The following is a 26,609-nucleotide window of genomic DNA, read 5'->3' on the forward strand; positions in this document are numbered from 1 at the left end:
TGGTTCCTCTGTCGGGAAGCTCAGGTCCGGCCGGCGCTCGGGACCCCGTGCGTGCCGGAGGCAGCTGGCCCCGTTTGCTCCGAGTGCGGCCACGCAGAGCCCGGGCAGGCTTCTCAAAGTCCCTCTCGAGGAACACCTGTCCTCAGAGCTGGCCTGGTGAGCTGGGGGACCTCTGACAAATGCCAGGGTCCTGGTGGAAGCTCAGTGGCCAGGGGGGGCTGAGGGCCCTGAGCAGCCCCCGTGAGATCTCCGCCGTGGCCAGCAGGGGCTGGGGGCCCTGAGCAGCCCCTGTGAGATCCCTGCCGTGGCCAGGGGGGACTGGGGGCCCTGAGCAGCCCCCGTGAGGTCCCCGCCGTGGGCTCTGTTGGTCTCCGCCACCCGCGGTGCCCCGAGACACTCAGGCCGTGCACCCAGGGGCAGAGCTGTCTGCTCCCAGCCCTGCTTTGTCCTCTCCGAGCTGCTGGAGGGTGGCTGGGCAAGGGGTTCGCAGGCACGCCGCTGCGGATCCCCAGAGCTGACCGTTGGGCAGCCTGGCCTGGCACCCCCTGCTGGTGCTCGTGAGCCCTTGTTCTCCCTGCCTCTTGGTATTTTCACACTCGCGGATACTCTTTGCACATTCTGGGCTCTCAGCACGGTGATCGGGCCCAGAGCTTGTGGGGCGCACGGCCAGGCCAGCCCTGGGTGGCACCCGCCCGACGGTGTGCGGTGTGCGGCTGGGGCCGCCGGGAGCTCCGTCTCCCGGGGACTGCGGCTCCCTCCTGTGGCAGCCGCGTCTTCTGGGGGCCCTGGGAGACGCGCTAGTGCGGGCCTCTCTGCGGTGGGCACGGATGGCACTGGGCGGGGGTGGCTACACCTGGCTGCCCCCTTGGCCTCAGGAAATGGGTGCACAGGCTCAGGTGTGCTGCTGGCAGCCTGTCCTTGGCTCCGTACCCTCAGCAGGAAGCTTAAAACGCTTTGTCCTTAGAATCTTTATTTCCAAGCGCATTCTGCGGTGCCTGTGGGGAACACCTCTGCCCTCCTGGCTGAAGGAGGGGGCTGCTAGGTGGGCTGGCCCTGCAGCAGCAGCACGCGGCCTCGGCTCTGCCGTGCCCCTGCCGAGCCACGAGAGGCCGTCACGGCCGTGTCCTCCCGCCTCCTCCCAGGTGGGAAAGCTGGCACAGCGGGGCGGGGCAGCAGTGCCTGGGCTGTGGCTCTGCCTCCCGTGCCGCCATCTCGTTGGTGCTGGTGTTTCCGCATCAGCACATGGGTGTGCTGGCTCCTGAGGACTGGCTGTGCCAGGATCTTGGCGAGGCCCTGGGTTCACCGGCAGAGTGCCCTCTGCCTCCTGAGAGGGCGCCGTGGGCCAGGCCCTGCTGCTGTTCTCCCTGTGGAGCCGGGACTTGGGGTCCCAGCATGCCTCGGTGCATCTCGTAGCCCGTTCCCGGGAGCGTCTGGAAGTGTGAGCTCTGGCTGCTCGGCCTGGGCATCTAAGCCGGACCACGTCCTGGAGCCCCTAGCAGGGGGTCTAGAACCCACCCTGCACTGGCACGAGTGCCTGGGCTCCAGGGCTCTGGTCAGTGTCACGTGGTGGCCGACGGCTGTCCCGCACTCCCCACGTGCACCTGCTGTGTGCGGCGGTCACTGGAGCAGGCGGGCTTATGTCATGGCAGAACCTCTCTGCCCTCTAGCACAGCCAGGACACGGGACTGTCGGGTTCCACCTCGCCGCCCTGGGAGGCGGTGCTGGCCCATCTGCCACACAGGTGTGACACTGGGTTGTATGCAAGGCCTCTGGGCCTCCCATGCTTGCTCCTGCCATGAGGGGACAGGGCCCCGTCCTCCTGCCTCCGTGTTGGTGCTGCGGTCCCAGGGGCAGGTGTGCCAGGGAGCCTCATTGGCCACCGTCTGCTCAGCCAGAGCTCTCCCGGGGTTTGTGGGAACTTGGGTGGTGTGGGTGCTGGCTTCAGGTTGGCTGTGCCCCCCACAGGTGTGGTGAGGGTCAGGCCGTGCGCGGGGACTGCCCTCACCTCACCTCCACCTGCTCCGCGGCCCCCGCCTGCTGACCGTCCACTCAGGTGGCTGCACCCACAGCTGTGGTCTTTGTGCCGCCTCCGGGGCTTGGTTTCCGCCTGCACCCGCCCCGGTCCCCCCGTCCGTGCTGTCTTCTGGGCTGTGAGGTTGTCTTGCACCGCAGCGGGCGAGAGAGCAGTGGGAGTGCCCGAGGCTGTGCCGTCGCGCTCTGCCTGTCGTTTCTTGCAGGGAAGTCTGGGTCCTTTCATTTCTGATCAGAATGATGAAATGCCTAAAATGAGGCTTGCAGCCTTTGGGGTAGAGACCGAACCTTTGGAGGGTCCTGGCTGAGAGGGCCTGAGACCCGGTGGTGGGCTCCGTGCCCCGGGCTGTGTCCTGTGCGGGGCCGCATCCAGAAGCGGTCAGGGCCGCAGGTACACGGGCTCCCTGGCAGCCCTTGGAGCCTGGCCTGACCGGGACGGAGGGCCGCTCTGTCCTTCCCCGAGTCAGGTTCCTCCCAGGACTCGTCCTCCTCCTGCTGAGAGACCCTTTGATGGCCTCCCCATCGCCTGTGGGTGGAGGTTTGGGGACTGCAGCTGACACGTGGCAGCTGCTACAGAGGACGGTGGACTCACTGCTGGGGACTGCGTGCCCCACACTGACGCCCGCCATGGCTGAGACGCCACAGCGCAGAGAGCGGAAACCAACCCAGGGGTCACGGGTGGCGCTGGAGTCTGCGGGTCGTCTTTCAGGCTGAGATGTCGCAGCCTCATGTGCAGGCTGGCAAGGAGCTGAGATCCTGGCACACGTGTTGGGGAGAAGCCGTGACCCCGGGTCAGCTGGGGAACGAGGCAGGGTGTGAGGTGTGGGGTCCAGGTAAGCAGTCACGCCTGGCTCACGCCGCGTGCAGAACGTGTGGCTGGGGAGCACTGCCGGTGTGCGTGAAGCGTGACCTGGGTTGGGCGAGGCAGCGAGCGGTGTCGTCCGAGCAGGGTCGTGCTGGTCTCCGGTTGGGGGAGGGGGTTCGTTCCACCAGCTCCTTTTGCTTTCAGCGTGGCCAGTCGAGGGCCTGAGATCCCGCACAGCCTCCGCCTGTGGTCTGTGCTCCGTGTCTGCCACACGGCCCTAGGGCTGAGGAAGGGGCCCTAGAGCTGTGAGCACAAGCGGCTGTTCCGTCAGGACGAGGCAGGCACCGCCCGGGGACGGGGGAGGCTCGGAGGCCGAGAGGTCGGACCCCTGCTTCCCACGGGGGCAGCTGGCTCCTGTCCAGGACAGAAAGCCCTGTGTCTGCGGCTGTGTGCCACGGGCTGTCGCCGACCAGTGGAGGTCACCAAATGGAGTGGGCATGCAGTCGGCCTCCTGCTACTGTGGGCTCTGCGGTAAACGTGGAGGACGTGGCCGGGTCCGTGGTTACCTGCGGCCGCACGCGGCATCGCCCCGTTTCTGGAGCAGCCGACAAGGGAGGACGTGGCGTGACCTGTTCTCTGTGGCAGGGGTGGGGGCTTGTCGGCCGCCTTGGAGGGGCGGGACGCGCAGAGCGGGCGGTGTCCTGGGGTTCAGGCAGGGACCACGCCCGTGTGTCTGCAGGTGAGTCAAGGTCTGGCTCCTTTCTCCGGGCCTGTGTTTGTCCCATGCGTGTTCCTCAGCGCTCATGCGGTAGTGACACGGGAGGGTGGGTTTGGCCGGGCTGGAGCAGGATCCCCCACCCCGCTCCAGGCCGCACCGCAGCAGCCGAGGGTGCGGCCCCAGCAGGCATTGCCCACGGCGTCCTCTAAGCTTTGCCGTGGACCGTGCCAGACGTGGCCACAGCAGAGAGTGAGGTCAGGCAGGGTCTGTGCTCAGCCACCTCGATCCCCCCTCCCCCCCGCGGAGGACTTGTCTTCCTGGAAAATTCTTCAGGGCGCATCTTTGAAAGCAGTCACAGCACGTTTCGCACCTAGAGCAGTGACACACCTGTCACTGTCCACGGCCCCCGAAGTCCCTGCCTCCACTTCCCTGCTTTTTAATCCTGGTTTCTTCCCCCTGCCTCTCAGTTTGTCACTTCCTGTTCTCCCCCCGCCCCACTCTGATTCTCTTTCCCTCTCGTCCTTCACCAACCCTGAGCGTGAAGGAGTTGATTGTGCTTTTGTCAGAGGGGCCGCTGAGCGCTCACACGCAGTCTCGTGTGGTGTGGCCACGGTGTCAGTGGTGGGCACTTGGGCAGCAGGGGTCCTGTGGGAGTACAGCAGTGGAAGAGGGGACAGTGCTGTTAACACATTGCAGCAGGACCCGTGTGTGTGTGTGTGTGTGTGTGTGTGTGAGAGGGAGAGGGAGAGGGAGAGGGAGAGACGCTGCTGTAGGTCCGTCTGCACTGTGAGTTGCAGAAGCATGCAGCCACGTTGTGTGCGGTGGGTCGTGGTTGGCTGGGTGCCGCCGGTCTGTATTTGCCGTGCTCCGTTTTGCAGTGTTCTAGGTCAGGTTCTTGCTACATGCCAGCCGCAGCCGTGTGCCCCCAGGCTCCCTGTGCCAGGAGGCCGTGGTGAGGTGGGCGGCGCGGTGCAGTGGCTTCACTTGCCACCGGGGGCGGGGGGCGCTCTGTCTCATGCTGCAATGCCTGGGTTCAAACCCAGTTCTGCTTCTGATCTGGCTTGCAGCCAGCGTGCACCACGGGAGGTGGCAGCTCAAGTACTCCGATGGCTGTCATCCACGTGGGAGACCTGGATGTAATCCTTGGCTGCTGGCTCAGCGTAGCCCAGTCGCAACTGTTGTGGCCATTTGGGGAGTGACCCAGCAGATGGAGGACCTCTCAGACATCTCTCGGCCAGTATGCTTTTCAAATAAACTTAAAGAAACAGAGGTGTGAGTGACTGAGCTGTAGCACCCACGCGTGCGTCCTTGTCACCAAGTGCCACGTGGCTCTGTGTACGCGTGCATGCACATGGGAGGGTCTTTGAGACTCCCTGGTGACAGGGGCTTTGCCCTCCAGCTCCTGTGACCCCAGTGACCCCTTCCAGGACAGCCTGGTGCAGGCTTGTCGCTGCGATTGCCGCACTGCCCCTGGACAATGTCCTTTCTCCATGGAATCTGGTTCCTGGCCTGGGAAGTGGTTTTAGAGCCCACAGTCCAGGCGCCAGGGTGCCCAGTGCTGGCGTGGTCTCCGGCAGACATCCCGGGAGGGCAGAAGGCACGGATGCAGCCTCACCCTTGCTTCCAGGCTCAGGGCCCGGGGCTCCTCCCTCACCTGAACCTGGCCCGGCTGAAAATGTGGACCTCGGCTCCACCACGGGGCTTCCTGTGGGCTTCCCGTCCCGTTCCCAGGAGACCCTCGGCACACAGGTGCCCGCAGCAGCCTGGCTCCTGCACACAGGGGTGGCGAGGACTTAGGGCGGCTCCTGGAGATGGGACCAACGGGGGACGTGCGCACCTGGCTTCTTTCCCGAGGCGCTGGTCTCACCCGGGTGTCGCGGCGACGTGGTGCTGCCTGCTGGGTGTGCGCAGCGGCTGGGCTGGTTTTCCGCTGTTCTGAGTGTGTCCAGTCCTGACTGATAGTGGCCGCTCGTGGCTTCTGTCACTGCTGGGTTTGTAGGAGGGTGTGAAACTGACTCCAGTTCAGGGGTCTTGGGAGCCTTGGGAGGCCACCTGAAGCCCCAGAGCCACACAGCAGCAGGAGGCCGACCACCCTCTCCCCAGACCCCCACTGGCCTCCGGAGGAGCTGAGGCAGCGTCCAGGAGTCCCTGCCCTCCCCAGCCCTTCCCAGATGCTGCGTGGAGGACATGGCCGGTCGTGGGGTCCTGACTCCAGTTCAGGGGCCTTGGGAGCTCAGGCCACGTCCTCCACGCAGCATGCTGCTGTCCTGAGGGGTGATCTTCATGACCCCAATTCATAGGTGACAGAAGGGAGGAGTGACGGGGTAGGGGTGGTCAGGAGGGGGCGTCCCCACCAGGTGTGCTCTTGGGCACAGAGGAGGGGCGGGCAGTGGACATGCTGCCCGAGAGCCCACAGCGGGGAGAGGAGCGGTGCAAGGTGCCGGCCTTGGGCGCAGCAGGTAAAGCCGCCGCCGGCAGTGCTGGCATCTCATATGGGTCTCACGTGGGTCTCAGTGCGAGTCCCGGCTGCTCCACTGCTGACCCAGCTCCTGCTGTGGCCTGGGAAAGCAGCCGAGGATGGCCCGGGTGCTGGGCCCCTGCACCCAGTGGGAGACCTGGATGGAGCTCCTGGCTCAGTCCTGGCTGTTTTGGCCATCTGGGGAGTGAACCAGCCAATGGAAGGTCTTTGTTTCTTCCTCTCTCTCTGTAATTTTGACTCTCGAATAAATTAAAAACAAAACAAAACCAAAGACAGGTGCAAGACAGGAGAGGCTGCAAGGTGTTTGACAGACGCCTCTGCGGGTGAGGGCTCAGCACTGGGTGCGGTGGGTGTGGGGTGGGGAGGGGTGGGGCCGAGCCAGTGCTGTGCGCCCGCACCCTGGGAGGCCTGGCCTCTGCTGCGTCTCCTGCACCCTTCTCTGGGCTCAGGCCGCTTCGTGCTGGAGCAGCCGAGGGGGCGGTGGTCCAGCCCTCTCGGGTTTGTCTGTTTGCTGCTTGAGGAGGGTGTGGAGGGCGAAGGGGCCCGCGGCTCCTCGCCTGCTGTGAGTGAGGCTGAGCTGTGCCGTGGACGGCGTCCCTGGGCCTCGTGGAGCACGGCCTGTCTGGCCGCCAGGAGTCACACCTGGGGAGACCCCAGCGGTGACCGGTGCTGCTGCTCACGGCTGAGCTCGCCACAGGACCCTGCACATAGGGGTGGGCCCTCTCGTCCTGTCTGTCCTCAGATCGTGGGCTCAGAAGCTCCAGGCGCTACTGGCCTGCTGGCCCCCATCTCCTGGGAGGTGACGTAGCTGCTCTGTCCGTGCCCAGGGCAGTAGGAGCAGCCAGGCCTGGGGCTGATCAGCGTTCCCATTTGACAGATGGGAAACGAACCCCAGGGAGGTTAGGTTGCGGGCAGCGCCCTGGAGCCCCCCTGCCTGCAGTGCTGGGAAGCAGCTAACCACGTCACTGCCCCCTCCAGGACTTCTGGCCAGGAGTGGCAATAGTGGGCCTAGGGGCTGGGGGGGGTGGGCAGAGCCTGCAGGACTGACGGGAGGGGAGGGACAGAGGGCAAGGACAGGCAATGCCTTGCGGCTACTTTCTGTCCCCAGGTTGGGGGGGGTGCCGAGTGGGCTGCACCCCGTCTCCACCAGAGGGCGCTGCTGGCTGCCAGGCTCCAGCGTCCTAGGAGAAGACAGAGGAATCAAGGTGCCATGGTCAGACGAGCCTGCCCACTGGGGTGGGACCCCAGCCCCATGAGCACCTGGTCACCCGTGGCCGTGTGGTAGATGGGATGAGGGCTGAGGAAGGCTCTGTGTGCTGGGAACACACGGAGCACCTGGCTGAGCCCAGCAGGGCTGTGCCCGAGCCCCGTGTGCTGCGCAGGGGCAGGGGAGGTCCCTGTGCTCATCTGCCAGCGGCGGCGGTGACAGGGAGAGGCATTGTTCGCTTCCTGGGCTGTCTCTGCCTGGGTGACTCTGCTCCCTGGGGCTGGCGTCTCGTGTGAGGGACCTCAGGCGGCCTGTAACCGCCGTCCTCCCTGTAGGGACGAGGGTCCCTCGGATGCAGCCTCTGCCCCCGTGTCTGGCCCTCCCCTGGAGCTCTGGGCTCGGGGGGGGGGGTGCTGGGGGTGCCTTCATTCCGTCCACAGTTGGCCTTGAGTTAAGGCTTCATGCCTGAAGATCGCGCCCCGTCGGCATCCTGCCTGCCCCCCTGGCGCCGGGTGGGCTGCGTCCACTCCTCGGAGGGCGGGTCGCACCCCTCCCGCATCCCCAGGAGCCGTGTCCTGCCCAGTGCCACTCTGGATTCAGTCAGCTGGTATCAGATCTGAGTTCCTTCAGCAGATCTCTGGGGAAATGGCTGTTTTGGCGGTGTCGGCTTGTCTTTGAAATTCAGAGAGACAGAGAGCTCTCCCATCCGCTGCGACTGTGCAGCCAGGGCTGCTGGACAAGGCCAGAGCCAGGGGCCTGGTGCTGCGTCTGGGTCTCCCACATTGGAGGCAAGGGTCAGTGTACTCCCACCATCTCCTGCTGCCTTCCTAGGCACGTTAGCTGGGAGCTGGATTGGAAGTGGAGCAGCCAGGACGAGCTGGCTTGGGTGTGGGATGCTGGTGTCATAGGTGGTGGCCTAACCCACTGCACAACGCCCGCCTCGAAAAGGCTGTTTCAAAGCCTTTAGCCAGGATGTGGGCTGTAGTCCATGCCCTGGGCAGGGTGGGATCTTGTTGACCTTCAGGGTTGGGACCAGCCGTGGGTGGGCGGGTGAGCGGGTGAGCGGGTGAGCGGGAGGGCAGGGCTCTCCTTAGGCCTCTTGGCCGGCTGGTGGGGTGGTGGTGCTGTGGGGAGGGCTGGTGGATTCCATCGTGCTGCAGCAGGGGACTCCTGCGGCCCGGTGTGCTGTGTGTGGACAGACAGTGCTCCTGGTGGGATTCTGTGTGGGCACCCTCTGTCCTCACGGGCCCCTCCCGGGAGTGGGGGTGTCGTCCCAGCGCCCGGCCTCTTGGGGAACCTGAAGTGTGGGCCGGCACACCCGGCTCTGGCTTCGCCTCACTTCCTGTCACCTGGAGTGGAAGGTGCTCCCACGGCTGCCGCCTTCCCTCCAACCCCTGGGGGCGGAGCTGGGGCCTCTGGGGTGGCCTGCCTCCTGCCTGCCGTGGGTGAGCTGGGGCCTGGCAGGTGCTGGCCCAGCAGTGCGGCTCCTGTCGGCGTGGGGCTCAGCTTGGCGGTTGACTCCCTGCTGTGACGGTGTAGCCCCGGCCAGCACTTCCTGTGCTCCCAGCACGGGGCACAGCTGAGCGCCGCAGGGCGCCTGTGACCCTGGCCCAGGGCTGTGGGCTGGGGACCCTGCCTGTGTGTTGCGCGGGCCGCCTGTGTGCGTTTTCATAATGAAAGGTTGTCTCTGACCATGTTTCAGCTCTTCTGAAAAACCGTCGGTTTCCAGGTGTTGCCCAGCCTGCGGGGGGTTGCCGTGTGGCGACCCCCTTGTCCAGTGCGTCCGTGAGGGGCTGGGGCTGGAGAGGCTCGCAGCAGGAGCACGGCGGGCCGGACGGCGGCCGCTTCTCACCAGCACGGCCCGCGTGGGGCTGCCGCTGTGTCCTGTGGGGCTGAGCCGGGGCTAAATTTTGCAGCTGAGGTTTTTATACCAGCGGGGGAGGGCGGGGCAGCTTGGCAGGGCCCAGCGCCGCCCTTTCCCAGGCAGCCCGGATGCCAGGCGACGGGCAGGGCCCCGCCTGCCCTGCTGTGAGAGGCCTGGCTGTTCATAGCCCGTGCCTCCTGGGGGGTGGCCAGTGCTGGAGTTCAGCCGCCAGGTCTGCAGCCCACCGGGGCCCTGCGCTCTGCAGGTGTGAGGCCGCCCATCCCTTGCCTCTGCCAGCCAGCAAGGCAGCTTTGGCTGGGGTGGGGGATGAGCCCAGCTGGACCCGTGAGCCCCTTGCCTGACCCCTGGGCCAGAGGTCACTTGTGGCCGGGGCCAAGTGGGATGACAGGGCAGACCGCGGCAGCCACGGCAGTCACTCAGACGTCCGCTTGCCATGGACCGGAGCCGGCCGGCCGAGGGTGGTGTCTTTCAGCCTCCTGGCTTTCCTGCCCTGGCACATGCCTCGCTGTCCTGTTTGTGCCCGACAGCTGTTCCCCCACAACCTCACCCGACTCCCGGCCGCCTGGCCCACGAGGCTTCCCCGCTCGGCACCCCTGCAGTGGGCTCTGTGCGCAGGGGTGTGGTCTGAGGGCCAAGCCTGCTGCTGGGGCTGGAGAGCCCTGGCTCTCCTTCCACCCCTTCCCACGGCCTCCGCACAGCTCCTCCGGCTCCCGTGGGCCCGTGCGGTCCAGCGTGGCTGTGGGAGAGGCCACCCCGTGCCGCTTCCCAGGGCTCTGCGTGTAAGGGACTCGAGGGGTTTTCGCTTGGCTGTGGGTGTCGCTGGGGTTTCTCTCTCTCTGTCGGGGCGCGGGGGCAGGCGCGCTGCCTCCCTGGGGAGTGGGAGCTGACTGCCCTGGCCGTGGTTGGCTCCCCTTCTGGGTGGGCGCGTGGGGGCTCCGAGCTGAGCGGGAGCTCTGCACTTGGGGCCAGCCTTCCTCCGGGCGCGGTGACCTGCGTGCTGTCTGGGTGACACCAACCTTTTTGTTAAATTTTCTGTTTTTCTGGTAGGAGTGTAGGCTCAGCTCTGCCTTAGTGGGATTCTACAGAGTGTACTGTTGTGTCTTTATAGTCTCGTTGTCGAATCTACTGTTCTGTCCCATGATGTCTCATTTCAGATATGGCTTTCAGTTCTAGACACTTCTGTGTAATCTCTTTTGGAGTTTCCGTGCCTTTTTGAAAGTCTTGGTCTTTTTGCTTCCTTTCAAACCTTCGGTGCACCTGCTCCCCGTGGCCTGCCTCTCCCTGTGTTTCTTGCTGGGAGGTGCCGTTGGTGTTCTCTCCCTCCCCCTCCCTCTCCCTCTCCCCATCCCTGTTTGTCACTCTGCCTTTCAAATAAATACATCTTTTTTAAAGAACTCTTTTCTTAAGTGACTTTGTCCCTGCGATTTTTTTTAACTATTTATGTATTTATTTGAAAGGAAGAGCTAGCTAGCTGGCTGGGTGGGTAGGTAGAATCTTGCACCTGCTGATCCCCTGGTTGGCTGGGGCCGGGCCAGGCCACATCAGGAGCCTGGAGCTCCAGTCAGGTCTCCTCTGTGAGTGCAGGGGCACCAGGAGTTGGTCCGTCCTCTGCCGCTTTCCCAGGCACGTTAGCCAGGAGCTGGCCTTGACCCAGCACCCACATGGGATGCCGATGTCCAACCCCGGGGCTTAACCTGCTGCACCGAAACCCGAGACGCCGGCTCCTCCCCTACTTGGTCCCAGGTGCGTCTCCCAGCCCGCGTGAGGGGACGGGGCAGCAGCCATGCTGCCTCTGTGTCTCTGGAGCGCCCTCCTGTGTCCTCACATGGTGATGACAGCACACGGCCCTTCCAGGGGTCTCAGCACAGGGGCGAGGTGAGGCAGTCGGAGACACCTGGGTGTCCCCTGCTTAGCTTTTGCGGCTGGGCAGGGTTTAAACATGCAGATTGGTGGTCCCCGTGTGCACACATTTCCGTGCTGTTGGCTGAGGGGGCCACCAGTGCCCACATCCCCATCCTGGCCTAGATCGTCTCCAGTTAAAGGGACCAGGCTCCCAGGGCAGCAGCTGATCTCGGGGCTGGAGCAGGGAGTAAGCCAGGCCCTGAAGGGCCAGAAAGTCCGGACGTGCCCGGACGGGCCCAGGTGTGTGTTGTGACCGAGTGTGACGTGGACACCCTGGCTCCGCAGCAGTGTCTTAGTGACACTAAGAGGTCGATAAATGAGGCGGGTCTCCTGTGCAGAAGAGTCCCCAGGGTGCCCGTGGGTGCCCCCCGCTGGGGAGCTGGGGTGACCCCCGCCCTGCCGGGAGCTCCGTGTGGAAAGGGGATGAAGGCTCCACAGCGGGGCCCTGGCCGACACGCCGCAGGCCGCTGGGTCGGCATCCCTGGACGAGCCGTGGCTATGCGGGTCCCGGTGGGTGTGGCAAGTGCCCTTGCACCCTGCGGCTCTCCCCACACACCCACGGCCCAGCCTCACCGGGAGAAGGACACCGGGCAGAGCCCGGCAGGGGCTGCCTCCCCGCCAGCCATGTAGGCCCCTGGGACCAGGCGGGGCTGAGCCCAGGGAGAAGGGACGCCTAGGGGAGGGGCTATTGTCACATGAGGTCCTGGGTGGGTCCTGGGACAGGAATCTGGGTTGTCAAGTGAGATTTGTGTGTTGTGACACACGTGATCTCCTACACAGGGGCTGATGGCAGGGCTGAGGGTGGGTTTATCCTCTCATATCTGCAGCCATCCATCACTCTGAAACAATGTAAACCGAGCGTGTGGTCAAAGCGATCTCACACACAAGTGCGTGGCTGCGCGCATCCTGGCCCAGGGTGCTGCGTGGCCTCTCCCCCGCCCAGGTCTGTGTTCCAAGGGGTGCCCCACAGCCTTCTGCAGGCCAGTGGGGTCCAGCTGCCCGCCCACACCTGCCCCTGCTTCTGCAGACGCCCTCGTCAGCAGCCCCGTGCTCCCCCACTGTCCTTCCTGGCTCCCGCCGTGCCAGCACCTGCCTGCCCCGCCCCACGCTCTGCTCCACTGGCGAGCAGACAGCGCCCCGCCACCATCCAGGTGCACTCGGGGCAGCGGTGCTGGTCTGCCCGCCCGCCCTTGGGCCTGCGTCCCCCGCAGCAGCTTGTCTGACTGTCCCTCTCACCTGCACCCAGCCAGGCCCGTGGCTCCCCTCGTCCTGAGCGCATCCCTGCTGCCCGCACCCTCTCCCACCTGGCTCTGCAGTCGCTCACTGGGAGCCTTGCTGGGCCTGAAGTGTGGCCCCCGCAGTCCCCTTCTGCCACTTGGGTGCCCCCGGCCTCTTCCCACTGTTTGTGGCACCACCGCGGCGCTGAGTGTGAGCCTGGGTTCATGGTGGTGGGCGGCTCATGCATGATGCCCACCTGCCCCGCCACACTGGAGGAGCAGGAGGTGCGTGCATGCAGGCATTAGATGACCAGAGCCTTCAGGATGGCCACTGGGGGTGGCCTGCATCCCTCACCATCTTCTGATCTTTCCCAGTGACGCAGCCTACCCGATGCCTGTCCTGACACCATGGGGCCCCAGCAGGTTCTGGGTCAGGATGCCCAGGTGCCCAGCCCCATGGCTGGCTGGGCAGAGCAGCTGCTGGTCACTGTGGTGGGGTCCAAGCTGAGAGGGGGGAGAGCTGGTGATCTCCCAGGTGCCGACCACCCACAAAGGTGGCCTTGGCGAGGCAGCCTCCCACACCCCCCGAAGGTGCCCTGCACGCTGGGGCTTTGCGTCTGCCCACACCTTCCGGAGACCTGGGAGTCCGTGGCCCTGTGCCCGAGACTGAGTGGAGAGCCACCTCGGGTGCCGCCAACAGGTGCGCGGTGACCTGTCCCGTCCCTGCCAGTGTTCTTGCGGGAGGGCCAGTCCTGCCGGTTCCCTCCCTCTGGGCCTTGCTTGGCCACGCCCCCAGCCCGCCTGAAAGGGCCCATTCAGACGCTCCCTTATTTAACCAGCCTGGCCCAGGGAGCAGCCGGTCGTGTCTGCAGTGCGCTGCAGGCCAGCCCGTGCTGCGGCACCCACTGGCCTTCCCCACCTTGCCGCCGCCCCCACATCATGCTTGGGGACCACTGTGCTGCCCCCGCAGACCGGGTTCTGCTTGGCCAGCCCCCCAAAACTGGACTCCACTGCAAAATGGTGTTCCGAGCAGTCAGCAAGGTGCTCAGGTAACCCCGCCCTGGCCCAGTCCGTGCCTCCCGTTGCCCAGGTGAGGCACCAGCCGCTGTGCGGCGGGCGGCTGGGTGCTCTGGGACGTTTCCTCTCTCCACGGACCGCGAGGGGGGGCCTGGCAGGTGGGGTGGAGGTAGGGGTCTCTGTCCTCCTGGGCCCACGGCAGCCAGCCCCGGAGCCCGGCCACGTCCCCCGCGGGGCCTTCTGAGCCAGGCCTGGTGCCTGTGCCGGGCAAGGCGGCTCCACGGGCGGTGTCGCCGGCACCGTGGTTTTCTCACCGCTTCCTTTCCTGACGCGCGAGCGCTGGTGCTGGGAGTGCGTGGGGAGGCGTGAGCGCGGGAGGCCTGTGGGTGAGTGGGGCGTGGCGAGCCGTGGGGTGTGGCGAGCCGTGGGGTGGTGGTCTGCCCTTGTGCTGCAGCGCGAGGAGGCAGGTCCATGTTTTCCCTGTGTTGGACTGTCCTGTTTCCTCCCACGCCGATGGCTTCACCAAGGCTGCCTTTCGCCATTGCCCGGCTGAGCAGGGCTGTTGGGGAGGGTTTGGGGCGAGCTCCACCCTCCGCTGCTGCCCCCCGGAAGTGGCTGCTGAGTTCTGGGCCACACGCGTGCCTGTGTGTCCCCACACAAGGCCTTCGCTGCCAGACACAGTGGGCTCCAGAGAGCTGAGGGGTGAGCCTGCCACGGCCGGCCTGTGTGCCTGTGTGTGTGTGATGGGAGAGGTCCACAGGCAGGATCCATGTGCCCACGCCCCGGACTACAGAAGTCCCAGCCGCTCCCGCGGGCCGGCTCCCCCGGGGGCCCTGAGCACCTTCGTCACAGCAGACCTGTGCAGCTGGCTGTGCCTTGAGCCTAGGCCACGGCGCTGGGATGTGTGGGAGCCGGCCTGGCGCCTGGTGGGCGCCTGCCTTGTCTGGGGCCTGCCTGTCCGGGCTCCTCTAGCCAGCACGAGGACAGCTCACCCTGCCATCGCCACAGTCCTCGGCGGTTCAGGCTGTGCTGTGGGAAGACCCGGTGAGACCCGGTGAAAGGCAGTGTTAGAAATGCCCTTCTCAAGCCAGCTGAGACCCAGCCCCTGCGTCGGAACTGGGGACACTCCCTGCCACGTTTCCTCCTGGCCGTGGGCTTGGCCCAGGCAGCACGGTCTCAGCTGAGCACAGTGCCTCGTGGTTACAGGGTGGGGGTCGTGGCTCTCCCTGGCCTCCCTCCCCCGACAGACGCCTCAGATGGTCCTGCCAGGCTGGAGCCCCTGTGCCTGCCCCTCCCCCAGGCCAGCTGCCCTGTTTGTTAGGGAGGAGGAGAGGAGGCTGCACCTGCTGTGTGCGCAGCTGTGGGACACGGGCAGGGGTGCAGGGCCGGCTGCACCTGTGCCCAAGTAGCGGCCAGGCAGCCGTGCCCATGTGCCTGTGGCGCAGGGCTCCCCTGCCCGTGCAGGTCACCTCTTGGCGAAGATCGACTGGGCCCTGGGTACAGGTGTGCTGGCCGGCACAGGGAACGTGGCATTGGATGGGCTCTCTCAGGACAAGGAGAAGCCTGCGGTGCTGGGGTCAGACGATGCGTTGTCTGGGGACGCAGCTAGGACAGCCACGGTACCTGGAACCTGGGAGGGTGGGAGGTAGTCGAGGCTGGGTAGCCCCGGGGGAGACAGAGCAAGGTGACTCCAGTGGGCCCTGGCACCTCCCAAGTGGACGGTGCCTGCCCGCCAGACAGGGACCAGCACGGGGGGCTTTATCTGGGGGCTCCCCAGGAGGTGGCGGCAGCCTGTGGCGGGCCCAAGGCTGCCCATCCACTCCCTGGCCACTTCAGTGCAGTCTTTGTCCTGCCCGAACAAGCCCTGACTGTCAGGGACTTGGCTGTACCTGCAGGGCCACGGCAGGGAGGAGGGAGGCTGGGACGAGGGCCACAGTGGCGCTGTCCTTGGAGAGGGAGAGGGCAGTGTGCGGGCCTGGCCGGTAGGGCGCCCGGGCGCAGCTGTGGGCCCGAGCGGGGTGCGGAGGTCTGTTCTGTCTGGGAGGCAGTGAGTGTCTGTGGCGGCAGGGACAGCCCACAGCGTGGCAGTCCTGGGAGTGCAGGCAGCTACTGTGGGCCTGTGGCGTAGGAGCTGTGGCTGGGCCGCGTGAATTCCTGGCTCAGGGGAGCAGCACACGGTCGCTGGGAGGCCCCCCTTTCTTGGGCATCTAGACCCCTCCTGGGGAGGCTCCCTGCCGCCTGCACGGTCTGTGCTGGAGCAGGGGTCCTGTCTCCCTCCCCCACGGCACTGAGAGTGGCCGGGTGTCAGGAGGGTCAGCCGGCGTGCACAGAGCTCCGGGGACCCAGGTCCTGGTAACGGGAGCAGGGGAGCTGGGAAGCGGCGTGGGGCCTGTGTGCTCTGGGAGGGCAGGAGCTGGCGGGAGGTGAGGCCGTGCCCAGATCTCAGCCAGAGGCCTCCCCGGGGCTTGCTGGCACACCGCTCGGAGCAGGGCAGCCTTCCCAGCAGGCCTAGTCTGAGATCTGATGCTGGAGTGAGACCACCGGCCCTGCGCCAGTTGCACCCCTGGTGGGACTGTGGTCCCCGCAGGCCGGGAGGTTGGCTCAGCACGTGTGGCTGGCACAGGTGGGAATCGGGAGCCCACAGGATGGGGTCAGCCGGCGATACTAAGGTCCAGGCTCACGGGGAGCACCTGCCCTGTGGGGACACGCGGGGTGCGACCCAGCAGGGGCTGGTGCAGGGCTTCCAGGAGCAGGGCTGTGGATGGGTCCCTGTGGGCGTGGAGCGCTCCAGGCTGCTTTCGGCTTTCCCAGCTGGGTGGTCTGTGAGCGCATCAGCAGTCAAAGACCCTGGGTCCAGAGAAGGCTGAGACGCCCAGGATGGGCGGGGACACATCCCGGGGCGTCCCAGCCCGGCTGGACTCCAGAGACTTTGCCAGAGCAGGCGGCTCAGGAGCCGCAGGGCTGGGATGGGCCTGGCTTGTCCCCTGCCTGGCTCTGGCCACTCTGGGCCCTGGCCTGGAGGCTGTGCGCCCGTCGCCTTTTAAGGCGAAGATCTGTGAGGGCTGGAAGGGGAGCATTCCGCTGGCATCAGGAGCATTTTTCCTTCCTCTTGCTCTTAAGTAAACCACTCGCAGCTTTTCAAAACAGGAGGGAGAGCGCCAGAGCCAGGGCAGGGTGGTACAGAGACCCCACCCCCTGCTGTGGCCCCCAGGGCTGGGGGCCCGGGGCCCGGGTGCGGCTGTGCCTGGGCAGCTCTGCCTGCTTCCTCTGCTCGTGGGGAGAAGGCCGTGGGCCCCTGGGGTCAGCCGAGCCGCCCCTCTGCTGTGGGCGTGGCCTGGCTGCACACCCCCTCCCCTCCCTGAAGCACGTCCCTGGCTCGTGTTGCTTGGAGCCGGGGTCAGGGGCGAAGCTGGTGCCCTCCCTTCTGATCAGGCGACCGTCTTGACGTAAGCACCTCCCCAGGGCCCCGTCAGGGCACTCTGCAGACGCACCCACGGCTGCAGCTGGGTCCTCCCTGGCTCTCCCTGATGTCCCCTGCCCTCTTGATGTCAGGTGGTGCTGTGGTCAGGGCCGTCTGCTGTCCCTGGAGTGCTGCCGGCAGGCCCCGCCTGGCCTCCGTCAGCCTCTCGCTGTGGCTGCCTGCCTCCAGGAACTTCCGGTGGCTGCTTCAGCCGGAGGCCTCTGTGCTCCTGGGCACGTTCCTGCTGCTACGGCTTTTCTAGTGACAGAAGTGGTCCGCTGTCTCCCAGCCAGACAGGCGCCCCGCCACGTCTTGGGCCCACAGGACGCTCCAGTGGTTTCCTCCTTAAGGGGATATCTTGTCTGCCCACCTAGAAGCTGGCTTGCAGAGAGGGCAGCTGGCATGCAGGTGGGGAGCAGGCGGCCTGCAGGGGGAGCCGCTGTCTCAGGACCCAGCAGCTTCCCTCCACTCCCTAGTGTTTGCTCTGGTCAGAGGCAAAAGAAGACTTTTAAAAATACATATTTCTGGCCGGCACCGCGGCTCACTAGGCTAATCCTCCGCCTTGTGGCGCCGGCACACCGGGTTCTAGTCCCGGTCGGGGCGCCGGATTCTGTCCCGGTTGCCCCTCTTCCAGGCCAGCTCTCTGCTGTGGCCCGGGAGTGCAGCGGAGGATGGCCCAAGTACTCGGGCCCTGCACCCCATGGGAGACCAGGATAAGCACCTGGCTCCTGCCATCGGATCAGCGCAGTGCGCCGGCCACGGCGGCCATTGGAGGGTGAACCAACGGCAAAGGAAGACCTTTCTCTCTGTCTCTCTCTCACAGTGTCCACTCTGCCTGTCCAAAAAAAAAAAAGTTTTTTTTTTTTTTTAAGATTTATTTATTTGAAAGAGTTACACACAGAAGAAGAGACAGAGAGGTCTTCCATCTGCTGGTTCCCTCCCCAATGGCGCAACGGCCAGAGCTGCACCAGTCTGAAGCCAGGAGCCAGGAGCTTCCTCTGGGTCTCCCATGTGGGTGCAGGGGCCCAAGGACTTGGGGCAACTTCCACTGCTCTCCCAGGCCACAGCAGAGAGCTGGATAGGAAGTGGAGCCGCCGGGACTCAAACTGGCGCCCATATAGGATGCCGGCACTGCAGGTGGTGGCTTCAGCCGCTGTACCCCGGTGCTGGCCCCCCATATTTCTTTGTTTGAAAGTGGCCACAAGGGGGCAGGTGTTTGGCCTAGCAAGATGGGGACCAGTTGGAGTACCTGCATCCCAGCTGGAGTGCCTGGGCTGCAGTCCCAGTTCCGCTCCTCACTCCCCCTTTGCCAGAGAGGCCGCAGTAATGGCTGAAGTATCGAGTCCCTGCTGCTCACAGGGGAGACCGGATCGGGTTCCTGGCTCCTGGCTTCGGCCTGGCCGAGCCCCGGGCATTGTGGGCGTCTGGGGAGGGAACCAGCTGTGGCGCTGCACTAGGTTGGATGACGCTGACGGAAGTAGTGTGTGAGGAGCTGTCACCCACGTGGTCCGTCCAGGTGGTCACGTGGTGATTCTTTGGCCAGAAGGACCTGCTGATGCTGGGCCAGCCCTGGCTCTTGGGGAGCCTGGGCCCCCCAGCACTCCGGGTGGAGTCAGTCCTCTGAGGCCTTCTGGGACGCTCTGGGCAGCGTGGACACCTCCCCGCGGGCTGGCTGGGTCTCCGGAGCCCTTTCCTAACCCAGCTGATGAGGGAGGCGCCCCTCGCCGCCTGCGGGGTGGGGGTGACGTGCAGCAAGTGCGCAGAGTGCCCACGCCCGGGCTCTGCTGCCGGCTCTCGAACACAGCTTGTTGGCAGGGGCCCCGTCCCACCTTGGGCTTCTCAGGAGTCGCACCAGAGCAGGCCCTGAGCTGCCCCAGTGCAGCCCGTGTGCCCCGGGCTCCAGGCTCCCTCCCCAGCCAGAGGCCTGGGGTGTCTACCTCCCACTCGTCCCGGCAGGATGGTGCTGCTGGAGCCATGGGGAGGCCGCAGGAGCGGAGGGCTGGAGCCCCTGGCAGGCCTGCCCTGGGGTCTGGGCGGGCGAGGGGTGACTGTGCCGCCCCTTCTGTTCGGCAGGAAGTCTAAAGCGAAGCCCAACGGCAAGAAGCCGGGCGCCGAGGAGAAGAAGGTGTACTTGGAGCCGGAGCACGCCAGGTCCCGCATCGCCGACTTCGCCTTCAAGGAGCTGGTGGTGCTGCCCCGCGAAATCGACCTCCACGAGTGGCTGGCCAGCAACAGTGCGTGGGCGGGGGCCAGCAACAGTGCGTGGGCGGGGGCGGCCTCTCTCCTCCCCCACCCCTCCTCCATCTTGGAGGCCCCCCCAGCTGGTGCCTGGCTGCCCGGCCGCCCCCTGGGGGTGGCCTGTGGGTGGGCCTGAGCTCCCCGGGTGCCCGGCGCAGGGTCCTCACCCGGCTGCTTCTCTTCTCCCTCCCAGCGACGACCTTCTTCCACCACATCAACCTGCAGTACAGCACCATCTCGGAGTTCTGCACCGGCGAGACCTGTCAGACGATGGCCGTGTGCAACACGTGAGTACTGCCCCTGGGGCACCCCTCTGCCTGCCTCCAGGGTCCCAGGCCCCGCCGCCCCCGGGGTTCTGCGCAGCCCAACCGTGCAGGTCCCCGCTGGGGCACAGGAGGCCCAGCAGCCTGCAGAGGCCATGGGCTGCGCTCTGGGGGACGGGCCGCTCCCTCAGCTCCCCTGGGCCTCCCGTCTCACGGGGCGGGGCTGAGGCGCCTTCTTGTGACCTCCCGACTGGCCAGGAGCCCCCGCCCCCGTGCTGCAGCAGGCCCTCTGTGTGTTTGAAGAGAACACAGGACTTGGTGTTAACACTGGGCAGATGTGCGCTCCGCCTTGCGGTGGGGCCCTCCTCACCTCCCCTGCGACAGAGAGGAGACCCCTGGGCAGGGTCCCGCCCTGCGTGAGAGAGGAGACGCGTGGCAGAGCCTCTCCCCTGTGTGAGAGAGGAGACCCCTGGGCAGCCCCAGCCCCTGTGTGAGAGAGGAGACCCCTGGGCAGCCCCAGCCCCTGTGTGAGAGAGGAGACCCCTGGGCAGCCCCAGCCCCTGTGTGAGAGAGGAGACCCCTGGGCGGGGCCGCTTGGTGACTCCACACCAGCACTGGGGCAGGCGTCTGGCACAGTGGTTGAGACACAGCTGGGGGCGCCCATGGCCCCGGTCAGAGTGGTTGAGCACAGCTGGGGGCGCCCATGGCCCCGGTCAGAGTGGTTGAGCACAGCTGGGGGCGCCCACGGCCCCGGTCAGAGTGGTTGAGCACAGCTGGGGGCGCCCATGGCCCCCGTCAGAGTGGTTGAGCACAGCTGGGGGCGCCCACGGCCCCGGTCAGAGTGGTTGAGCACGGCTGGGGGCGCCCACGGCCCCGGTCAGAGTGGTTGAGCACAGCTGGGGGCGCCCATGGCCCCCGTCAGAGTGGTTGAGCACAGCTGGGGGCGCCCATGGCCCCGGTCAGAGCGCCTGGTCCGCTTTCCTGCTCGTGGGCACCCTGGGAGGCAGCAGGTGGGCACTCAGTACCTGTGTCTCCGCCCCCGCAGGGAGACAGACGGAGCTCCAGAGCTTGGCTCCAGCCCCCTCAGTCCTGGCTGTTGTAGGCATCGGGGAGTGAACCAGCAGGGGCAAGAGCTACGTCTGTCTGTCTTGGCTCTGTCTCTGCCTTTCAGAGAAGAAATAGTTGAGGCCGTCTGATGCTGGCATCCCACTTGGGTGCCGGTTTGAGTCCGGCTGCTGCACGTCCAACTTGGCTGCCTGCCAGTGCGCCTGCGAGAGCAGCGGGCGATGCTCCCAGTCTGTGGGCCCCTGCCACATGTGTGGGAGACCCAGATGGAGTTCTCGGCTCCTGGCTTCAGCCTGGTCCAGCCCTGACCTGTTGTGGCTGTCTGGGGAGTGAACCAGGGCATGGACGCCCCCCCCCCCCCCCCCCCCCCCGTTGCTGTGCCTTTTTTTAAAAAGCAGTCCAAGTTATCAGCAAGGCCTGAAGAGCCGGGCGGATCCTGGAGCTGTACGTGGAGACCCTGCGCAGAAGCTGCACGCCCACGTCCTGCGCTCCGTTCTGTCTCAGAGAGGCACTTCCCTGAAAGGCAGAGTCACAGAGAGAGGGAGGGCGACACGAGCTCCTCCGCCACGGGTGCCCTCTCCAGCGGCTGCAGCGGCCAGGGTGCGCCAGGGTGCGCCAGACCAAGCCAGGGGTCTGGGGCTCCATCTGAGTCTGCAGCGTGGGTGGCAGGGACGCAGCCACGTGGGCATCTTCCTTCCCGGGGACGCTAGCAGGGCGCTGGGCCGGAGGCGGAGCAGCTGGGATTCAGAACCGTGATCTGGGGCCGGCGCTGGGGGCCGGCGCTGTGGCGCAGCGGGTGAAGTCACCACCTGTGGTGCTGGCATCCGTATGGCTGCCGGTTCGAGTCCCGGCTGCTCCACTTCCAATCCAGCTCCCTGTCATGGTCTGGGAAAGCAGCAGAAGATGGCCCAAGTCCTGGGGCCCCTGCACCCGTGTGGGAGAACCCGTGGGAAGCTCCTGGCTTCAGATCAGCACAGCCCCAGCCGTTGCAGCCATCTGGGGAGTGAACCAGTGGATGGGAGAGTGCTTGCTCCCTATCTTTGTCTAACTCTGCCTTTCATATAAATAAATCTTAAAACAAAACAAAACAAACCCTGCTGTGATACAGGATGCCAGTTTCGCAAGCAGTGGCTTCACCCGCTGTGCCAGTGTCAGCCCCACGCAGCCAGCACTTTGAAAATGCAGAACAGCAAAACTGAGCGAGAGAAGAGGGTAAGGGATCCTGGTTGGAAAGGAGAGCTCGGTCCGGCCCCGTTCACGAAGTGCGGCTGTAAAGCCCTCAGGGCCTCGGCCAGAGGGTGGCATCGACTGGTCAGCGGAGGACGGCGTCCCGGCCACGCGCAGCTCAGGTGCCGGAGCAGCTAGGGACGCGGCGAGCTGCCGCCGCCGCAGTGAACACAGGATCCGTGCCCAGGGGACTGCACAAGGCGCACACGCACACGCGTGCACACGCATGGCCACGTGCTCGAAACTTCCTGAAGACAGCAGCCATCTTCATGCTGTGCTCCCAGGAGGTTGCTGGGGCTTGACACCGAGCGCCCAGCGAGGGGCTTCGCCAGCGAGGGGCTGTGGCAGCGAGGGGCTTCGCCAGCGAGGGGCTTCGCCAGCGAGGGGCTTCGCCAGCGAGGGGCTGTGGCAGCGAGGGGCTTCGCCAGCGAGGGGCTTCGCCAGCGAGGGGCTGTGGCAGCGAGGGGCTTCGCCAGCGAGGGGCTGTGGCAGCGAGGGGCTTCGCCAGCGAGGGGCTTCGCCAGCGAGGGGCTGTGGCAGCGAGGGGCTGTGGCAGCGAGGGGCTTCGCCAGCGAGGGGCTTCGCCAGCGAGGGGCTGTGGCAGCGAGGGGCTTCGCCAGCGAGGGGCTTCGCCAGCGAGGGGCTTCGCCAGCGAGGGGCTGTGCCAGCGAGGGGCTGTGGCAGCGAGGGGCTGTGGCAGCGAGGGGCTTCGCCAGCAAGGGGCTTCACCAGTGAGGGGCTGTGGCAGCGTTCAGGACTTCGCTGAGAAGAGTAGGGAGAGGTTGCAAGGCGCACGTCCCACAGAGCGCCAGCGCTCCGAATGCGCGAGGCCCTCAAAGGTCGTGCCGGGGACGCGGCCAAGCACGCGGGAGCCCCGTGGACTGGCAGTGCCGGCCCCCTGGACGGTGGTTGGGCAGTGTCTTGTGAGATGCAGCCTGCACTGACCGTGGGACCCAGCGACCCTCCTCGGGGTGCTGCCCCAGAGGGGTGTATGAGCCACGGCCGCATGGACATCTGCCTGTCCAGGAAGGTTGTCGCTCTCCCATCCCGATGTGCCCCCGACAGGACAGGGCGCAATGTGCTCCCGCAGGGCGGCGGGTGGCAGCCCTGCAGCCGGCCGTGGCCATCTCGGCAGCCACCAGGCGGTGGGCTCCGGGGCCTCACTGGGCACATGCAGGGCGGCCGTGAGGGTGTCACGGGGTGGTGTGTGCGGGGTTGTGGTTGTGGTTCCGTGAGCCTGTGCAGGGGTCAGAACTGAGACGTCCCCACCAGGACAAGTCGGTTTTGTCGTGTGGTTTTTCAAGTGAGATGCAGACAATGGCAGGGTTGCGTGGAGGCGGGGTCCTGCCTGCGGAGTGGCTGGGACCGCGGTGCCCGGGGCTGACGCCCAGGAATGTGCGCTCCAGCTCCTGCCTCGGCCTCTCTCCTGGCACACCCTGCACTGGGGGGCACCGCACGCGCAGGGAAGAACTGCTGGGGCCAGGGGTCTGGGCCCTTCCACGCTTGCCTGGGGCTGGGCCGTCTGGGTGGTGACGGCAGAGAGGTGCCCTGTGGTGGGCACGGCCCCCAGCAGGCTGGAGCAGCAGCTGCCTCTGAGACCACCGCTCCCATCAGGCCTGACACAGAGCCCTGCGCGGGGCGCAAGCGAGTCCCCTGGTTGCACTGTGGGGGCAGCGTGCTGGGAAAAGGTGGTCCTGGGACCCCTGGGGAGGGGCCTGCTGGGAGGTGGCCCCGCTGCCTTTTATCCTGTGGAGGGTCGGGTGCCCGTGGCAGAGGCTTGGAGCCGTCTCAGTGCCCCCGTGACCCCCTGGTACCTCTGGCGACCCCTGTGGTCCCCACTGCCCACCCTGGTCCTACCACAGCCGCACAGGTGCTCGCACAGAGGCGCTGCCGAGTCAGGGCGTAGCCGTGACGTCACAGCTGTCCGTTCCTCGCTTAGGGTCAGGCTGGCCAGGAGAGGCTGTTGATGCTCTGCAGCTGCCACGACCCGGGGGCTCTGTTCTGCTGGTGGGCTGGCCGCCCGCCTGGCCACGAGGGGGTCTCCGCTGGTGCTCGGCGAGCTCCCGCTCCCAGGGCACGGGGCTGGGGTCCGCCTCGAGAGCCGTCTCCGAAGCCGGTGCCGAGACCACGTGAAGTCGGCCCGGTGAGGAGTGGGCGGTGTGTGGGGAGGGTCTCTGAGGCCCGGCTTAGTGAAGGCAGAGGTGACGGGTGTCACAGGGGGCGGAGGCCCTGGTGGTTTGCTGTGCTGGGGGCTGGAGGGGGGGGGGGGTGTGGTGGTCACATGACCAGGAAGCGCACCTGGCTCCTTCCTGGCTGGGCTCTGTGCTGAGGGCCCTGTCCTGGCCAGAGTGCTGGCTGCACGGCCCCCAGAGGCCCCCAGAGGCCCCGCGCTGCCTCCAGGAGGACAGGGAGCCCTGAGTGCTCTTCAGATTCACGCAGACAGCACGCGTCTGTGCGTGTGGGCACACAGGTGGAGGGCAGGTGGGGACAAGCCCCATGCCCTTCTCCGTGTGTGGCAAATGCAGCCGACCCTGCCTGCAGTGGGCTGCTCCCAGCCCCTCAGGCAGGCCCATCCCCTTGTCCGACTGCTGAGTGCCCCCGCCGCTGGGCTGACCACGTCTCTGCCCCACAGACAGTACTACTGGTACGACGAGCGGGGCAAGAAGGTCAAGTGCACGGCCCCGCAGTACGTGGACTTCGTCATGAGCTCTGTGCAGAAGCTGGTGACGGACGAGGACGTGTTCCCCACAAAGTACGGTACGTGGCCCTGCAGGGCGGGTGTGGCGCGAGGCCGTGGGTCCCTCCTCCATGCTCTGGCCTCTGCTCCGTGCCCCGGCTCACAGGCCCGTGTGGGCACACCTGGTCCCCACTTTAGCAAGGCCCCCGCCGGGAGGTGCCGCCCGGCGGCCGAGCTCGGGGAGCACGGTGGTGTGGGCCTCCCTGGCGGGCCTGACGCCGCGGCTCCCCCAGGCAGGGAATTCCCCAGCTCCTTCGAGTCCCTGGTAAAGAAGATCTGCCGGTTCCTGTTCCACGTGCTGGGCCACATCTACTGGGCGCACTTCAAGGAGACGCTGGCGCTGGAGCTGCACGGACACTTGAACACTCTGTACGTCCACTTCATCCTCTTCGCCAGGGAGTTCAACCTGCTGGACCCCAAAGAGACCGCCGTCATGGACGACCTCACCGAGGTGCTGTGCGGTGGCCCCGGCGGGGCCGGCGGCGGGGGCCCGGGGGCACAGAACCACGTGAAGGAGAGATGAGCGGGCCGGACCGAGGCGCACAGGTGCAGGGGGACGGCTGCGTGTCTGCGAGTGCAGTGCCGTGCACGCGGCCCCGAGAGGCCGGGGCCCGGGCTGCGCCGAGCATGGGGTCCCGACACCGACGGCCGGGCCGCGGCTCCCGGCTGCCCCGTTGGATGGATGCGTGCCGTGTGCCGGGAAGAGCCTTGGGTTCGTTCGTTCGTTCACACGCTGCCGGCCTGACGCTTCGAGTGTTCTGCAGGGCTCTCCTCTCCTGGGTCCTCCGCGCAGCCCCCGCCCCCCACCCCGGGCCTGGTGGGAGGTGGGGCTCGCTCCAAGGAGGGGGTCTGCAGCCGGGGCTTCTGCTCTGGTTGGAGGGTGGGCTGCTGCTCTCGCGGCCCCGCCTGCCACGCCTGCTCCCTGCCTCACCCGGGTCTCGCTGTTGGTGGCTCAGAGCCCAGGGAGGCCCAGGTGGCCTGGGAGGCTGTGCACCTGCTGCTTGCTCCTGCCACGCAGGGAGGGGTCCTGGTGTGCAGGCCCCGGGGGGGCTGAGGCCCCGCGGAGATGCCAGGTCAGCAGAAGGCTGGGCCGGGCTCGAGTTCCTCTGTTCAGTAATAAAGAGAATCCTCTCAGGTCAGAGCCCTGTGTGCGTCCTCAGCGTCTCGGGGACCCCGCCCTGAGGGCAGGGGGCTGGAGGGGAGGCCTGGCTGCTCCCGCACGTGGGCAGCCCCATGGATTTCTGGCAGCAGGTGGTCCCGAGCCTTCCCTGCAGCTCCTGGGTGGGCAGGGGAGGTGGGGGCCAGAGTCCCCTTCCTGTAGGGACTGCCCACAGGATGCCACGGGGCCACGCCCAAGTCACTAGACCAGATCTCTGCCTGCTATGCCCCTGGGCCCCACATAAGGGCTCTGCTTCCAGGCCCCGAGTGCACATGCCAGGACCCTGAGGCAGGTCTGAGCTGTAGTCTAGCTGGCCCAGGACCGGAGTGGGACGAGGGAGGGAAGAGGCTGGCCCGGAGCTTGGAGCTGTGGCCCGCCACAGTGCTGCACCTGCCGGCTCCCAGAATGCTCAGCGCTGCCCCAGGACCCCTTACTAGGGAGGCTCACCCGGGTGCCTGCTCGCCTGGCCCCCAGCCCAGCCCGTATGTGGTGCCTGTGGCTGAGCGGCACTTCATTGGTGTTCCCACACCACCACCAGCTACGGCCACCTCCCCCGGCGCCTGTCTCCCGTGGCCTGGGCTGGCCATCGCCCTGTCTGGTCTCAGCCTCCCCCTGGCACCTGTCTCCCGTGGCCTGGGCTGGCCATCGCCCTGTCTGGTCTCAGCCTCCCCCAGCGCCTGTCTCCCATGGCCTGGGCTGGCCATTGCCCTGTCTGGTCTCAGCCTCCCCCTGGCACCTGTCTCCCGTGGCCTGGGCTGGCCATCGCCCTGTCTGGTCTCAGCCTCCCTCAGCCTGTCTCCCGTGGCCTGGGCTGGCCATCACCCTGTCTGGTCACAGCCTGTCCTCCCTCCACCCGAGAGCTGCCGCCTCCTGACAGCCTGTCCCACCACCGGCCCAGAGTCCCACAGGCTCTCCCCAGTCCCTTGGTGCACGATGGGCCAACCAGGACCACCCCCAAAACTCCACCGCTTCTGGACCCAACTCGTAAGGTCACCAAGCCTGTCCTGGAGGTAGGCTCCCTCCTCTCTCCTCCCTCGGACTGTCCTGGAGGTAGTCTCCCTCCTCCATCTGACTGTGTTCTGGAGGCGCTTGCCCTCCTCCCTCTGACTATGTCCTGGAGACGCTTAGCCTCCTCCCTCTGTCCTGGAGGCGCTTGCCCTCCCCCCTCTGACTCTCCAGGAGGCGCTCGCCCTCCTCCC

The 26,609-nt window shown here is 66.5% G+C and overlaps 1 protein-coding gene across 4 annotated transcripts in view; it reads left to right on the forward strand.

The window, feature by feature from the left end:
* MOB2 (MOB kinase activator 2) overlaps positions 1-25,390 on the forward strand; it is a 33,581-nt gene extending 8,191 nt beyond the window's left edge. Inside the window, exons 1-5 of one of the 4 annotated variants that reach the window (XM_002723758.5) lie at positions 13,095-13,293; positions 18,795-18,979; positions 19,153-19,246; positions 24,147-24,271; positions 24,485-25,390. In XM_002723758.5, coding sequence (XP_002723804.2) covers positions 13,184-13,293; positions 18,795-18,979; positions 19,153-19,246; positions 24,147-24,271; positions 24,485-24,774 — 804 coding nt within the window. In that variant the 5' untranslated portion in view covers positions 13,095-13,183 and the 3' untranslated portion in view covers positions 24,775-25,390. Of the gene's footprint in view, positions 1-13,094; positions 13,294-18,794; positions 18,980-19,152; positions 19,247-24,146; positions 24,272-24,484 lie in introns of those variants that run through there. The other 3 variants (XM_070060804.1, XM_051841369.2, XM_070060867.1) reach the window with 3 other exon arrangements.
* Positions 25,391-26,609: the final 1,219 nt, after the last annotated feature.

This window comes from Oryctolagus cuniculus, chromosome 1 (genome assembly GCF_964237555.1).
Source record: "Oryctolagus cuniculus chromosome 1, mOryCun1.1, whole genome shotgun sequence".
Lineage (NCBI taxonomy): Eukaryota > Metazoa > Chordata > Mammalia > Lagomorpha > Leporidae > Oryctolagus > Oryctolagus cuniculus.